Here is a 14,388-nt window from a genome sequence, read left to right as displayed (position 1 = left end):
TGTTGCGTAATACGCGCGGAGGCGCGATGACAGGCTAGAGTTGTTGCATTTTTCCAGCGACCTGAAACCAGAGGACAAAGACAGGCGACTACTGATCGAAGTTTGGGACTGGGATCGAACGTCGAGGAACGATTTCATGGGCTCCCTGTCCTTCGGGATATCGAGCTTATCAAAGCACCGGTCAGCGGATGGTTCAAGCTGCTGACGCAGGAGGAAGGAGAATACTACAATGTACCTGTACCGGAGGAAGGTGTGGATCTCGCAGAGTTGAAGGTGAAAATGCGAGTACGTTTCACGAGGGATGATGGGAGGCTGGAAAATTCGTCAGCTGACAAACTTTCTCCACGTTTTTCCTCCGTAGAAAACCTCGGTGACGAAGAAAACCCACGACGACGCAGGACAAGGAGGTGCCGCACAACATGGGCAAGAGCGACCTGATAAGGGCCAGCGATTTCAACTTCCTGATGGTGCTCGGCAAAGGCAGCTTCGGCAAAGTCAGTCCCTTCTCCTGCAGTCCCCTTAAACGAGTCCCTCTAAAAAACGTTAACGGTCTGGTTGATTGAAGGTGATGTTGGCCGAGAGAAAAGGTACCGACGAACTCTACGCCATCAAGATCCTCAAGAAGGACATCATCATCCAAGATGACGACGTGGAGTGTACCATGGTGGAAAAACGCGTGGCTGGCCTTGTCGAATAAACCACCGTTCTTGGTGCAACTGCACTCCTGCTTCCAAACCATGGATCGGCTTTACTTCGTGATGGAGTACGTCAACGGCGGAGACCTGATGTATCAGATACAACAGTGCGGCAAGTTCAAGGAACCCGTCGCCGTGTAAGTCTTCTTCCAATCCTCGTACACGCGTCGCGGCCTCGTCTCTCTCGATTCCTCGTTAAAGCTTCTCTCTCTTTCCCTTTCTCTCTCCTTTTCGCAGATTCTACGCGTCCGAAATAGCCATCGGTCTGTTCTTTCTGCACGGCCGAGGAATCGTGTATCGGGATCTGAAACTGGACAACGTGTTACTGGATCAGGACGGTCACATCAAGATCGCTGACTTTGGGATGTGCAAGGAGGGTATCAACGGAGACAAGACTACCAAGACCTTTTGCGGAACACCGGACTACATCGCGCCTGAAGTGAGTGTCGCTGCGCACGCCGCTCCGCGTTTCATTCCGCGTTTCATTCCGCGTTTCATTCCGCGTTTCATACCGCACAGCGTTATCCCTCGTCTCGCATCTTCCTTTCAGATCATATTGTACCAGCCGTATGGGAAATCGGTGGACTGGTGGGCATACGGCGTGCTGCTGTACGAAATGTTGGTCGGTCAGCCACCGTTCGACGGCGAGGACGAGGAGGAGTTGTTCGCCGCGATCACCGAGCATACGTCAGCTATCCGAAGAGCTTGTCCAAGGAAGCCAGGGAGATCTGCAAAGCGGTAAGCTCTCGAGGTCGTCCTCTCCGTCTCGCGGCTCGCTCGTAAACGTTCCTCGCTTTCGCAGTTTCTCACGAAGAATCCGGTAAAGAGGCTCGGCTGCGGCCTACGAGGAGAGGAGGACGTTCGCAGCCACGCGTTTTTCCGACGAATCGATTGGGAAAAGATCGAGAATCGGAGGTGCAACCGCCGTTCAAGCCAAAGATCGTGAGTACCGGTAGATTAGGCGGTATGCGCGTAACGCCACCCGCAGAGAAATAACGCGCGAACGTTTCCCGCAGAAACATCGCAAGGACGTGAGCAACTTTGACAAACAGTTCACATCGGAGAAGACAGATTTGACGCCTACGGACAAGTTGTTTATGATGAAACCTGGATCAAACGGAGTTTATGGGTTTCTCGTTTCTTAATCCAGAATTCGTGCAACACGTTTAAATCGATAGAATATCTAAGTCACTGCTAGTTTTAATCTCGTCATACGTTTTCCTCCCTCCATTTCCTCGGACATTCGTCTTTTGACTCTTCGCTGCTCAGGGCTTTCACTTTTTCTCTCTTCTCTCCTCCCCCCTATCTTTCTCTCTTTCTCTCTTTCTCTCTCTCTCTCTCTCTCTCTCTCTCTCTCTCTCTCTCTCTCTCTCCTCGCTTCGCCCTTCCTTCCTCGTTTAAATCGTCGACTATCGTATGCCCCCCCCCCTACTACACCCTACCCTACCCTACCCCCATCGGTTGCGAAAGCAAGCCCAAAACTTTTTACCTCGTATCCTTGACGCAAAGACCGGGCTGTTCGCGCGGTGTCGCCCGTGTCGCGTTAGTACCGTGAAAAATTGCGAACCGGCATCGATGACGGATTCGTGTGACGAATCCGAAATCGCGCCTGCTGGTAAGAAAAGGACGGAAATAAACTGCGATCGATCGCTGAGGAAACATCCTGCTTCCTCCAGCGGTTTTATCCACAATTCAGATATTTCCCAATTATTGTCCTCGTTCTTCGCGTTCGTTATTGTTATACTTTTACCTCGGTATACTCTACTGTTGCCTTCCAAGACACGTACACGTACACGTACACGTACACGTACACACACGTATATACACGCGCTTGCGCGCGTATATCTCGAACACGGACACGCGTATTTATACATAAAAATGATACATATTGAAGAAACGAGTTATATTCTTATTATTATCATTACGATCATCCATTGTCGTTGTCATCGTCATTCTCATTATCGTTATCATCCTCGTCATTATTATTACTATTATTATTATTATTATTATTATTATCATCATCATCATCATCATCATCATCATCGTCATCGTCATCGTCATCGTCGTCATCTTTATTATTATTATTATTGTTATTATTATTACGACTATTATGTACGTAAAGTTGCACGAGTAATCGTGAATCGTTACACGTTATACGTATCAAATTTCTATCCGGTTTCGTTAACGTTCCTCTTTTCGTCTTTAAACGACGTTCGTAAGTAAGTAGTTAAAAAGTACGTATGCAACTAGTACTCGAATATTTCCATGCACAGGTTTTATCCACGGATTAAAATTTACTAGCGGTACAAACGTTCGATTCGTATTCTCGTTTCATCTCTCTCTCTCTCTCTCTCTCTCTCTCCTCTCTCTCTCTCTCTCTCTCTCTCTCTCTCTCTCTCTCTCCCTCTCTCTCCCTCTCTCTCCCTCTCTATGCACTCGTTTACACGAACACTTGTACAGATACATAGGTATTTGTTTCCTGCTACTGATTGGTGACCGAAGCACGAACCTGAAGCGCGTCTTGTTACGAATTCTCGGTTGATTCGCTGGCAGGAAGGTGCCGCATGCGAGGTCCATGTCGGTTAACGAGACTAACGATTAGAAGTAATTTCATATCAGGCGAGGATACGCGGTGCAGTGGATAATGTATATCGTTAATGCGGTTAAAGAGGCTTAGGCGGATCGGTGCTGCCGGAACATCGGGTTATACGTTTGGAGATGTACGACAAGTACACGGCTGTCCGCTCGTTCGATCGAACGTTCCCCTCTTCTCTAGTTTATAACCCGTGTCGACGCGATACTTCCTCGTTCCGACGTTCGCCGTTAGTCGAACGTTGTCGTCGATCGAAAGAGCTTCGCGTCTGGAGAAACGCGTTCCAGAAGCGTAGCCGATGAACGGTTCTTTCGTTCGAAACGCGCCACGCGCCACGCGTCTCGTCTTCTCCGCCGCTTCCTTTCACTCTCGTTCATCTCGAGCTCCGCTCGAACCAGTCGTGGAAAGGCAACATCTCGGTGGTATTCTCTGACGAAGCTCTTCTCGTGCCTGAAAACCTCACTCCAGTGATGTGTACGCCTTTCCTATCGAGCACGTTTCGGCTCGCGTCATCGAGGACGAGAACGATCCGAAGAGAAAAAATAGTTATCGAACGATGAACATCAACGGCGCTGAACGGCGCGCAACGTCGGCAAAGAAGAAACGCGAGAAATCGAGCTTAGCAAAGTCTCGTTCGTCCTCGTGATACGTTTTCCTCCTCGATCTCTCTTTTTCGGTCGGTTAACCATAGCCGACGCTCGATAGTAGGATTAATAATAATAATAATAATTATTACTTGTCGATTAAAGCTCTGCGTAATTGTCCTAGACACGTACGTACACACTTACATACACGCGATACAGACACGTACACACCGATACACACAGAGTTAACAATGGCCCTTTTTTTTCTATTCGCTTGGCGTTCGCGACTGGTCGAATAATGGCGGAATGGTTTAACGACGGAACGTCGTGGCGATAAACAGACCGCGTTTCACTCGGAGCGCCAACTACACGGACTAGCAAAGTATTATTTATGCCCGACGACCTTGACGGCGCTCACTCGTCGAGAAGACTTAGGAGAACGAGTATTTAACGAGGACTCGTATCTTTTCCCTTGATTCGGACAATCCGTTCGCGCGTACTATTTCATTGGTCGTGGACGCGCTCGATGTCGCAGCGATTCGATGCCGATCGACCCAACAACCGATCAAACATGGCGCGGACACGCGTACGTTCGTCGGTCGGAAGGCTCGACCCAGCGCACGGCTATCGAGAATTCCATCGACGAATCTTGGCAAAATGTATATATATACATATATATATATATATAGAGAGAGAGAGAGAGAGGAAAAAAAGAAAAGTTTCGCTTCCCCTCGATCGTTGTCGTCGTTCATCCCGATTGTCCGCCAACGGAAAGATACGAGTTTCCGAGTTTCCACAAAAATCGTGCATATTAATCGCGTCTGATTAAGCGTATTCCAATAAATAAGTAATTATCGTAACGTAGTTCTCGCCCCCTTATTCAACGGTGATCCAATCTTGTTCTTCTATCGGCGAATCGAGCAAATTCGCGTAGTCTCGACGAGATATTCCGCTCTTACCTGATTCAACCGTCAGCGTTGCGTTGGTCCGCGCCGTATAGCGGAATCCCGCGATCATCTTCCTCCCCCCACCCCCACCCCTCTCTCTCTCTCTTTCTCTCACTCTCTCTCTCTCTCTCGCTCGCTCACTCACTCGCTCGCTCACTCACTCACTCACTCACTCACTCACACTCTCTCTCTCGCTCTGTTCGTTGAGACGAAAGGGCAACGGGTATATATCCTTCCTTTCTCGACAGACGGACGGTTCGCGTAATTATAACGCGACCGGTGGTTCCTACCGCGAAACTAGTTCGACGTTAATTTACCGAAAAGTCCAAAATAACCGCGCGCAAATTGTGTTCCGAATTCGTTTTGCGACGCGTACAGGGTAACCGGTCTCGGAACATTTACATTCCGCAGATTGTTCCACCGATGAATTTCGTTTAGGTCCTAAATATTCTGGCGCGAGACTACGTGATTTACGCTCGACATCTATTTTTGTACCAAAAACGAGAAAAGAAAAAAAAAAAAAAGAAAAAAAAAGAATGGAACTTACCGAGGAACCGGCCGCAAGCGTAATGGCGGTCTTCTTCTCCTGCTCGACGTCGAGTATAGGAGGTAGCGTACTTTTTTCCCGTCACCGTGTACCGCGTGACGCCTTTCGTAACGCTCTTTTAGCCTCTACGCGACATCGAACGTTGTAAAAATAACAAAAAAAAAAAAAGAAAAAAAAGAAAGAAGAAGAAGAAGAAGAAGAAGAAGAAAAGGAGAAGGAGAAGAAAGAGGAGAAGAAGAAAGAAGGGAAAGCACCAACGAAGATAATCGTCGGATAATTTGGAAGAACGTAGTCATCGATTAGCGGAACGATTATACGATTTGGATCGGAGGAAATGGAAAGAATGGAAGAAGGTGAATGGAGCGATCGAGCGAAAAGTATGGAAAGAGGCGAATCGCTGGTCGTTGGATCGCTCGATCGCTCGACGCCTGCCGTTCCATCGATGCGACACACCGATGATTTTACAACCGTTGTACCGATTTCTCTTTCCTTCTTTTCTTTACCAACATCGTCTCTCTTTTCTTTCTATCGATTATTTCTTCGTCTCGTTCATCGATAGCTCTTCCTCGCCGATTCTCTTTCTATCCTTGTTTCCTATGCGACACCTCCTTTGCACTCTGTTCGTTGTTCTTGTTAAGCTTACATTTTCAAAGTAAGGGGTAGAGAACGGTATCGTTTATGCAGTTTTCGGTGCGACGAACAGACATATTCGTCCACCTGGAATTCCACGCTGAAAATTCGATCGCGTTTTCGTAGCGAAACAGTTGACAATGTTGGACAAGTTTTCTCATTCGTTTGTTGGTTGGTTGGTTGGTAGCGTATTTCGTTGGTAGCGTTCGTTCCACGCGTAATCGTAAAGGCTAAACCGGCCCACGAGTTTGTCTGTTCGAATACGAAAAGCTCGTTGTAATAATTAATAAGGCGAAATAAAAAAGAAAACTAACGACGAAGGATATTGGAAACATAGCGAATGTAATCCATGTAGCTCCGATTCACTCTCAAACTTGTAATTCCGTTTATTTTTTCTCTCGATTACACATCGCATGACACTATACACACATTCGCTCGTACACGCATATTTTTAAAATGTTTTTGTGCATTTATAATGTCGTAATAAAAGTTTCGAATCGTGTCATGAGAAAGAGCGTGGCGTGATTATGCTGGAATGGAAAGGAGCGCGCGTGCGCAGCAGGGCAAATTTCGTTTGGACCGAGCGCGCGTACTCGGTGGTGTTCAGTCCAACCTTCTACTGGCAATCTCAGCGCACCCTTTCGGTCCTAGTTGCTGCCCGCGAGAAGACGCCACTTGTCCCGCTGCGTTCGCCAAACTTTCACCGCCTGCCAGCGCCTCGCAGCGCGGCAAACCGTTTCCGAACCTGTCTCTTCCCATCCTCCTTCCAGGACATCCGATCCTCGGTATTCAAGCAATGTCCTCCGTACCTTCCGCGATCTCGACCTTGGTTTTCTTCAAACGCGTCTCTCTATTTCAAATACGATATATCGGTGTTTTCCTCCGCGAGTGAATCGCCCGCTTTAAGTCACTTTAAGCCACCGTAACCAACTTTAAACTTTAACGTTGAAACGCGACGGAGCGACCGGCTTCCGAGACTGCGGCTTCGAGCGTGTTCCACTGGATCTCCAACTAGAACGAAACGCCAACCGAATAGACCGGTAAGTACACGCTTTATTTTTCGCCATTTCGAGGAAGTGCGAGGAAAACACCAGGTTTACGAATATAATTCATTTATTTCGTTCGTACTCGATGCGTGCCAGAATATCCCTACGCTATAGTCGATACAAATTGGCTAAGACTTTGACTATCTCCGGTATATTTGCGACTCTTTCGCGAAACGCGTTGACAATTATGTCGATATAGATGGACGCGTACGCGTGTACACGCACGTGTCTATACTCGAGCTATGTACAGTTTTAACGCGTAAACATAAAACGGGTAGGAAGGGAACGGAAGGGAAGATAAGGAGAGAAAGAAGCTCGGCGCGGGGAAAGAGAGGAGGCGGCGAGGGTGGGGAGGCGCGGAAGGGAAGGAGATCGAAATAGGCGTATGGAATGGGTGCGTCGAAAGGCGAGAGGGGCACGCGAATAAAAAAGGAAGGAAAGCAAGAAGGAAGGAGGAAGAAAGAGGGGAGAACGCAGAAAGGTATAGGTTAGGGTAGAAAGAAATCGCGCGACGGATCTCTCTGATCCAGGTTATCCGTGTTCGATAGCACAGGCGCGTGGACGTTTATATACACATGCGTAGACGCAACAAAAATCACGAGAAGCGTAGAAAAATGGGAATAAGAATAGTAGTAGTAGTAGCAGTAGTAGTAGTAGTAGTAGTAGTAGTAGTAGTAGTAGTAGTAGTAGTAGTAGTATAGTAGTAGTAGTAATAGTAGTAGTAGTAGTAATAATAATAATTGTAATCGTAATAATATTAATAATAATAATAATATTAATAATAATAATAATAATAATAAAAATAATAATAATGATAAAAAGAAAAGCTTTGGAAGAGGAAGAGGAGGGATTACAGGCGTTAAATGCGGGGAATACGATTGATGGGTGGAGCTTGCGTGGAAATGCTGGGACGTTAGACGGTATGCCGCGAGCCTGCTCATCGCCGAAATACTGCACGGTGCTTCGGATCGTCCCGAGCTCCGAAAAGGATCGCGATGAAAAGAGGAGGAAGACGGCGACGGGGAAACGCGGGTGTAGAAAGGGTTGTACGGTGGTGCGTTTGCTCGGGGGGGACCGAGAAACGGTGACTAGCTGAGAATTTCGCGAAGCGGTCGCTCGCGAATCCGCTTCCATCCGGCAACGAACCGCGGACAGAGAGCGAGGAAAAAGGGGAGGCCGCGAACGATCGTTTTCTCGCCATCGATCGCGATCCTCGTCGGTGACTGCTACTACTCGGATTCGTACTCTTCTCTCTCTCTCTCTCTCTCTTTCTCTCTCTTTCTCTCTCTCTCGCATCACACACGCACACATGGACGCAGGCACGCACAGAAGAGGCGCAGAGACGTAGAGGCACATGGGTCTCTCGGTTTCGTAGAAACAAACGCGCACGCACACCCTCTACTCTCGGCTGGACGGCGGAGAGAAAGGACGAAGAAGGGAGGCGATCAGGAAAACGCGGACCGGAGCGAGGCCCCGGCTCCGGAGAACTGGTCCCAACCGGTTCGACATCTGGTCGATTTTCGCCAGTGCGGCAGCTGAATGCCAACCTCTTGCACTCGTGCGCGTACTGCGGTAAACGATTCGCAGTAGCATGTTCTCGGTCGGACACTCGCACATGTCCTGCAGGCAAGCCTTGTAGTACATGGTCGGGTTCACCTTCTTGTGGCAAGCGTCGAAGATTTGCGACCTCAGCCTGTTGCACAACTGCGCGCATCCACGTCGTCGTTATTAGACAGATGGCACACCGCCGGCATCCGCGTGCTTGGGTCCGCGCGTGCGTTTATTTTATATACATATATAGATAGATAGATAGATAGGAAGACAGAGAAGTTACCGGTGATCCTTTCGCTTTCTGCAACGCCTGTTCCGATCGAGATTGGAATCGGCTTGGCTCTCAGGCAGCTTCTCTTCGCTCCGACCAGCCAGGACTGACCGAACGGTTGAGGATCCTGCAGCAGTCTGCCCCGACGATTGGTAAAGTCGTCCTTTGGCAGGGAGTTGAAGTTGCCGCAGAGACCGCAGAGCCGTCCCCTGTACGAAGTCGGCGCGGACACTTCGAGAAAACTGATCCCGTCCCAGAGAACCTTGATTCCGATCTGCGTGCTCACGATTATGCTATCCGCCGTTCGATTCACGTCTAGCCGGTTCGCCACGCGATACGGTATCTCCACCTTCTTCCCGTTACCTTCACTCGCATCTTCTGACCGAGATTCACCTTCAAATCGCCCACCTACGATCGCGTAACCAACGAAACAGGCAGAGATTAGCGCGGTCCGGAGTAGCGGACGCAACCGGTGCTCTTACCTGATCGCGATGGTTTTCGTCCAAGCGGACGATTCGTCGACCTGGCGTCGTTGGTCACTCGAACGCTGAACGTGTGTCCCGAGCAATCGCTGGCCAACTGGTACTTGCACGCTCCCTTGAAGCTGTAAAACTTGCCGTCGAAGGTGCGATAGTGCGGGTCCCCGAACACGGTGCACACTCCGTCACCTGTCGTGGCAACGATGCGAGAACGTTCACGGAGGAGAGCGAGAGGGGAGAGATAGGTTCGATTTGCTTACTTTCGACGCAACGAGGACAGCACTGGCCTTCCGGATGCTCGAGCCTGGAGTTGGGCGGACAGGGCAAATTCAACGGCGGGCACATGGGCATCGCGCATCGTACTTTACCTTGCATGCAGGCGCATGCCTTGCACGAGTCAAGCTTCCAACTTTCGCCATCCTGCCTAGGACAAAACAGAACCTTTAAATCCCGAAAGGAAGCAAGGAAGGAAGGAAGGAAGAAAGGAAGGAAGGAAGGAAGGAAGGAAGGTAGGAAGGAAGAAAGGAGAAGGAATGGATACTCGCCCCGTAAGTTTTGCCGGCGTAGGTGCAAGACGGCCGGCCTCCTCGACCTCGGGCACTGGGGACAGCAACGACCCGGGTGAGAGCGAGCTGGTGCTCGGCGGGACAGTCGTGGACCGGGCAGGTCTCCCCGGACGCAGGAGACGGCCGAGTTGGAGCAGCTGCATCGCGTGCACTGATCCAAATAGAACTGATTGCCGGAGTTGTAGACACCCATTCCCAGCATGCCGCACCTTTCGGCGGTGACAAGTATCTTCCGCTGCCTGGTCGCGCGACCGCGCGCAAACAACGATTAGAGCGAGGAGCAAACCGACCGGCCCCGTTTACCACGAAACTGCTCTACCATACCTTTGCAACGCGGACAACATTCCCGGGGTCGTGGGACGATTCTCGAGCCGGGACAATGCAGCACCGGACAAGCCTGTTTCGCGCAGGTCAACCGGCCGCCGTTGCATCTGCAAGTCACGCAGGGGTCCCTCGGTCGTGGTCACCGATCTGTCCGCCGTCACCATTTGCCCGTTCACGTGGCATCTGCGAAGCACGCGTGACACACATCCTCCTGAATCGCCATCGCCTCCCTCTCGCGAGGTTACTTACCGGCGCACAGTCGGGCAACACTGACCGCCGCTGGAGGTATAGGGTTCGCGCAAGGCGTGTTGTAGCAGTGCAATCGCGACTCGGTGATCACCCCGGCCTTGCAAGTGAAGATCCTGCACGGCTCGTTCCCCTCGGTCCACTCCGTCTCCGATCCATGGTACACCCCGTTCCGCGTGCAACCTTTCGCAAACTTTCGTCACCGTCCAACGGCCGGAACAAGAAAGAAAGACAGAGAGAGAGAGAGAATGGCGATCGCGTATCGGATCTATCGGAAAAGTAGCCACCCCGTGGCGGTACGTGGACGAGGAGCAATCGAGGAATTTGGCGAAGAGAAGAGCTAGACGTCGGGGCTAGCGCGCGATTAGCAGACGAGAAAGATAAGCGATCCTCGTTCCCGGTGTAAACAGTCGACCGCGGCGATGCCGAAGTTCCCCGGGTTTATCGGCGTATCGACGTATCGACGAACAGAAGCGTCTTTGTACCCCGGGAACAATGCTCCGCCCCGGACATTCCACTCGCTTCCACTTCTCTTCCTCTCTTTTCCTCCTCCTATCTGTCTTTCTTAAACCCGCGCTTGACCCCGCGCTCCCTCTCACTCCCTCCCTCTCTCTCTCTCTCTCTCTCTCTCTCTCTCTCAGAGAGAGAACGCGTGGTCGAAGCGTGGAAGAAAATTAGAGCGATTCGAACGATTAGCGGCGGAGATGCCGTTCTTCTCTCGTCCTCGCGTACCTTTACACCTGTGGCAACACTCGTCCTCGCGTGGCTCCAGCAACGTGTAGCAACCCTCGATGCTCGGGCATTGCTGTTTCCTGCACTCGACGAAGCCGTTCTGCGAAACAGAAGAGAAACAGCTGGATACTTTTCCCGCGACTATCGTCCGACTTCCCCGGCGTAATTATTTCTCTCTCGCCTCTTATCGCGGCCTATAATTAAACCTTTGGGGTTTATCTAGCGTCGGAATTACGTAAAGCAATTTAACGCGGGTCACACGGGTGGTCTCGAGCGTATAAGCGAGAACGCGAGAAGGTCGCGCGCGTCTCTGGAAAACAAGCAAGATTACTCTCGGATCGCGGTACGCGCGTAATCGTCGAACGGGACGCGTTCGTCACATCTGCCAAGGGTGCCGCCGGTGGTCACGGTGCCTAAGGGACGACCACGACGACGGAGACGACGGAGACGACGGCGAGATCAACGAACGCGTGGCGAGATAATGGTCGGAGGAATCCTGGCGCGTCCGATAGCCGCGGCGATAAGCCGAGAGAGAGTTCGGAGAGACGTCGCGAAGAAGCCGAGACTGGGATATATCTCTAGCGCGTCTAGCGGTCTAGCTAGACACTTACCTTGCACAAGCAGTTGAAACACCTGGTGTTGGGAATCTTGTCGACGGTAAAGTCCTCTCCCTCGACGTCGCAGGTCTCTCGGCTTCCTGGAAGCAGAGGAGGAGGCCGGGAACGGCGAGTAACGCACGCGGAACGGTGGTGGAGATATATCGATCGGTGGATCTCGGAGAGACGCGGCGGTGGATCGGTCGGTTCGTCGCCTCTTCTTGTACTTACGTGATACACAGCTATCGATATCCGGTGGGATCGATCGTGCGCGCATCGAAGGTCATATATCTACGAGAGGTCGAGACGGTTCGGCCAGCCTTTCCCAGCCGCGTCGTGTTAGGTCAGCGAGAAGCCATCGTCCTAACCTTCCTCTCTCGAGGTTCCCTCGCGCACGTTCCCATTCCTGCACACTTTAAGCAACCTTCCTTTAACAACCTGCGCCCCAACCTCTCCTCCGCGCACCTCTTTCCCCATCGCCTTCTCTCCGTCGCGCGATCGCGCTCCCTTCCGCGGCGACACCGCGCTTCCGCTTCCCAATTTCGCCCTTTTTTTTCTCCCTCTCTTCTCCATTTTTCCTCAACGTGCGCAGGAATGCGTGCGAGAAAGAACGCGGCGTTGGCGTTCGCGCGGACCGTTTCCTTCGCCGTTCGCCTTCTCTTTCTCTTTCTCTTCTCTTTCTCTTTCTCTTTCCCTCTCCCTCCCCGCGGACCCGGCCCCCCTCTCCGCGTTTCCTTTCCCCCCGGATTCTTTTGTTCTCGCCGCGCGTCGAGTTCCGTTTCGCGAGAAAACGCGTTTCGTCCTCTCGAACCTCGCTCCAACTCTCGCTCCTCCTCTCTCTCTCTCTCTCTTATTCGCGTCGACGTTTCTCGCGTGGAGAGGAAGAGGAGGAGAGGGAGAGAGCGAGAGACGTTTGGGGACGGATTGGATCGAAAGTCAAGGCAAACGCGCGGGCGTACATCGCTGGCGCAATTATGCAATCAGTTGGTCCCGGATCGGCGAAACATCGGCGAAACATCGGCGAAACATCGGCGAATATATCTACGGAATATCGAGGGAAAGAGAGGAAACGTGCTCTCCAGTGCGAGTCGTTTCGAGTGGCGGTCCGAGCGACTGATCGCGCGCGCGGCGCAAATAGACCGGCAGATAATGGAGATAGACTAAGAATAGAGCGTTTAAAACTCGCAAATGGAGCGTGACGCGTCTCGTTCGCGTTTCTTCCACCGACTTTCGATCGGGATCGGGATCGGGATCGTTGCCGAATTTGCGGCGGACCGAGCAGACGACGAGGTGCGCGACGAGCCAACGAGCGCCGTTTCGAACTCACCTATTATGCTTTCCGAGGCGTCGCAACGATCGATCGACGAAATCGAAGCCAGCACGACCGCGACTAGGATCAACGGTCTCGATGACAATCGCTTCGTCCTCATCTTCCTTTCGCTTGCGTCCTCGCCCTCGCCCGCCCGCCCGCCGCGATCACGACGATTCTTGCTAGAAAGAGAGAAGCAAATTTCGATCTCTCTGCCCGAGGACACATACCGAGGGGGAGAGAGAGAGAGAGAGAGATAGGAGCGGTTACGGAAGAAACGAACGGATTCGCGAGAAAAGCGAGCGAGTAGCAAGCGTACGCGCTGGCGCGAATTCGGATCAAGGGCTGTGGATAGCGAGGTGCCCGCCGCGTGTCGCGCGAACGCGGCTCTCCGTCCCTCGCGATCCACAGAAACAGAGGAAAGAGAGGAAAGAGAAGAAAGGAAGAGGGTGGATCGAGCGATACCGTTCGCGACGCGTCCATCCGAGCAACGATTGTTGTCGTAACCTTCCCGCCGTCGGTATATTTGCGCTAGACCTCTCCGTATATTTTCAACGAGTCACGCGCTCCCAACCTACGGAATCTTTCTTCGGAAATCCGTGTAACAGCCGGTTCGCGGTGATTCCGAGAAACGCGCAGTTACGAGCAGCCTCTCGTCTCTCCCTCCGCGTGCCGAGCCTTCGCGACTCGCGCGAGGGTTGATCCGCCAAACGCCACCGTTATCGCGCGCACGCGCCCCACGCCTCTCCGTCCGAGATGCCGCCCTTTCTTCCACTCGTCCGGGGGCGACTGTTCCCGACCGACATTTGCATAGAATCTCGACGCGTTCTCCTACGGCTGGAAAAAATGCGGCCAAACCTACGATCGCGTCACGGCTTATAGAAAGTCGAGCGAAATTTTCGACGCGCTTCTTTTCCTCCTTCTTTCTCTCTCTCTCTCTCTCTCACCCTTTATCTCGGCCCTAAAGGGACGAGACGAGTTTCGAGTTTAGCCGCGATTAGGACGGAGTTTCGCGTTCGCGGAGATGGCGAGGTATTCGGACTACCGCGATCCCCTGGAAGGGTATTATCTCGTTCTTGCCTCGCGTCCCGATGGCCAACCACCGCGACACGTGCACGTACGCGCACGCGCGTGCACCAACCACCGGATACCTTCCGCGAGAATCGCCCGTTCTTTTTCGGCAGCCGGCTGGAACCGCGCGCGGAAAGTTATTCCGATTGGTCGCGTTACGTAAACCGCCGTTTCCTCCAGGCGAACCTTCTCGCGCGAGTT

The 14,388-nt window shown here is 51.9% G+C and overlaps 2 protein-coding genes across 2 annotated transcripts; one reads left to right on the top strand and one right to left on the bottom strand.

Annotated features, from left to right (window-relative positions):
* Positions 1-57: 57 nt before the first annotated feature.
* LOC143220813 (protein kinase C, brain isozyme-like) lies at positions 58-1,865 on the top strand (the record flags this gene model as incomplete). Its single annotated transcript, XM_076446398.1, is given in 13 exon segments — positions 58-158; positions 161-285; positions 362-379; positions 381-494; positions 566-679; positions 681-832; positions 933-1,134; positions 1,246-1,378; positions 1,381-1,433; positions 1,498-1,603; positions 1,606-1,637; positions 1,712-1,798; positions 1,800-1,865. Coding segments are annotated over 13 exon segments (1,303 nt in total), but the record flags the coding sequence as incomplete, so codon positions are not given.
* Positions 1,866-8,487: 6,622 nt separating this feature from the next.
* Positions 8,488-13,237, bottom strand: LOC143220811 (BMP-binding endothelial regulator protein-like). Its single transcript, XM_076446397.1, is given in 20 exon segments — positions 8,488-8,634; positions 8,636-8,747; positions 8,877-8,923; positions 8,926-9,227; positions 9,230-9,274; positions 9,348-9,380; positions 9,383-9,532; positions 9,604-9,763; positions 9,889-9,937; positions 9,939-9,964; positions 9,967-10,014; positions 10,016-10,113; positions 10,116-10,148; positions 10,234-10,360; positions 10,362-10,416; positions 10,483-10,510; positions 10,513-10,662; positions 11,212-11,311; positions 11,823-11,908; positions 13,135-13,237. Coding segments are annotated over 20 exon segments (1,899 nt in total).
* Between the last annotated feature and the right edge of the window lie 1,151 nt (positions 13,238-14,388).

This window comes from Lasioglossum baleicum, unplaced genomic scaffold (assembly GCF_051020765.1).
Source record: "Lasioglossum baleicum unplaced genomic scaffold, iyLasBale1 scaffold1623, whole genome shotgun sequence".
Lineage (NCBI taxonomy): Eukaryota > Metazoa > Arthropoda > Insecta > Hymenoptera > Halictidae > Lasioglossum > Lasioglossum baleicum.
This window is presented reverse-complemented; position numbering and strand designations above follow the sequence as displayed.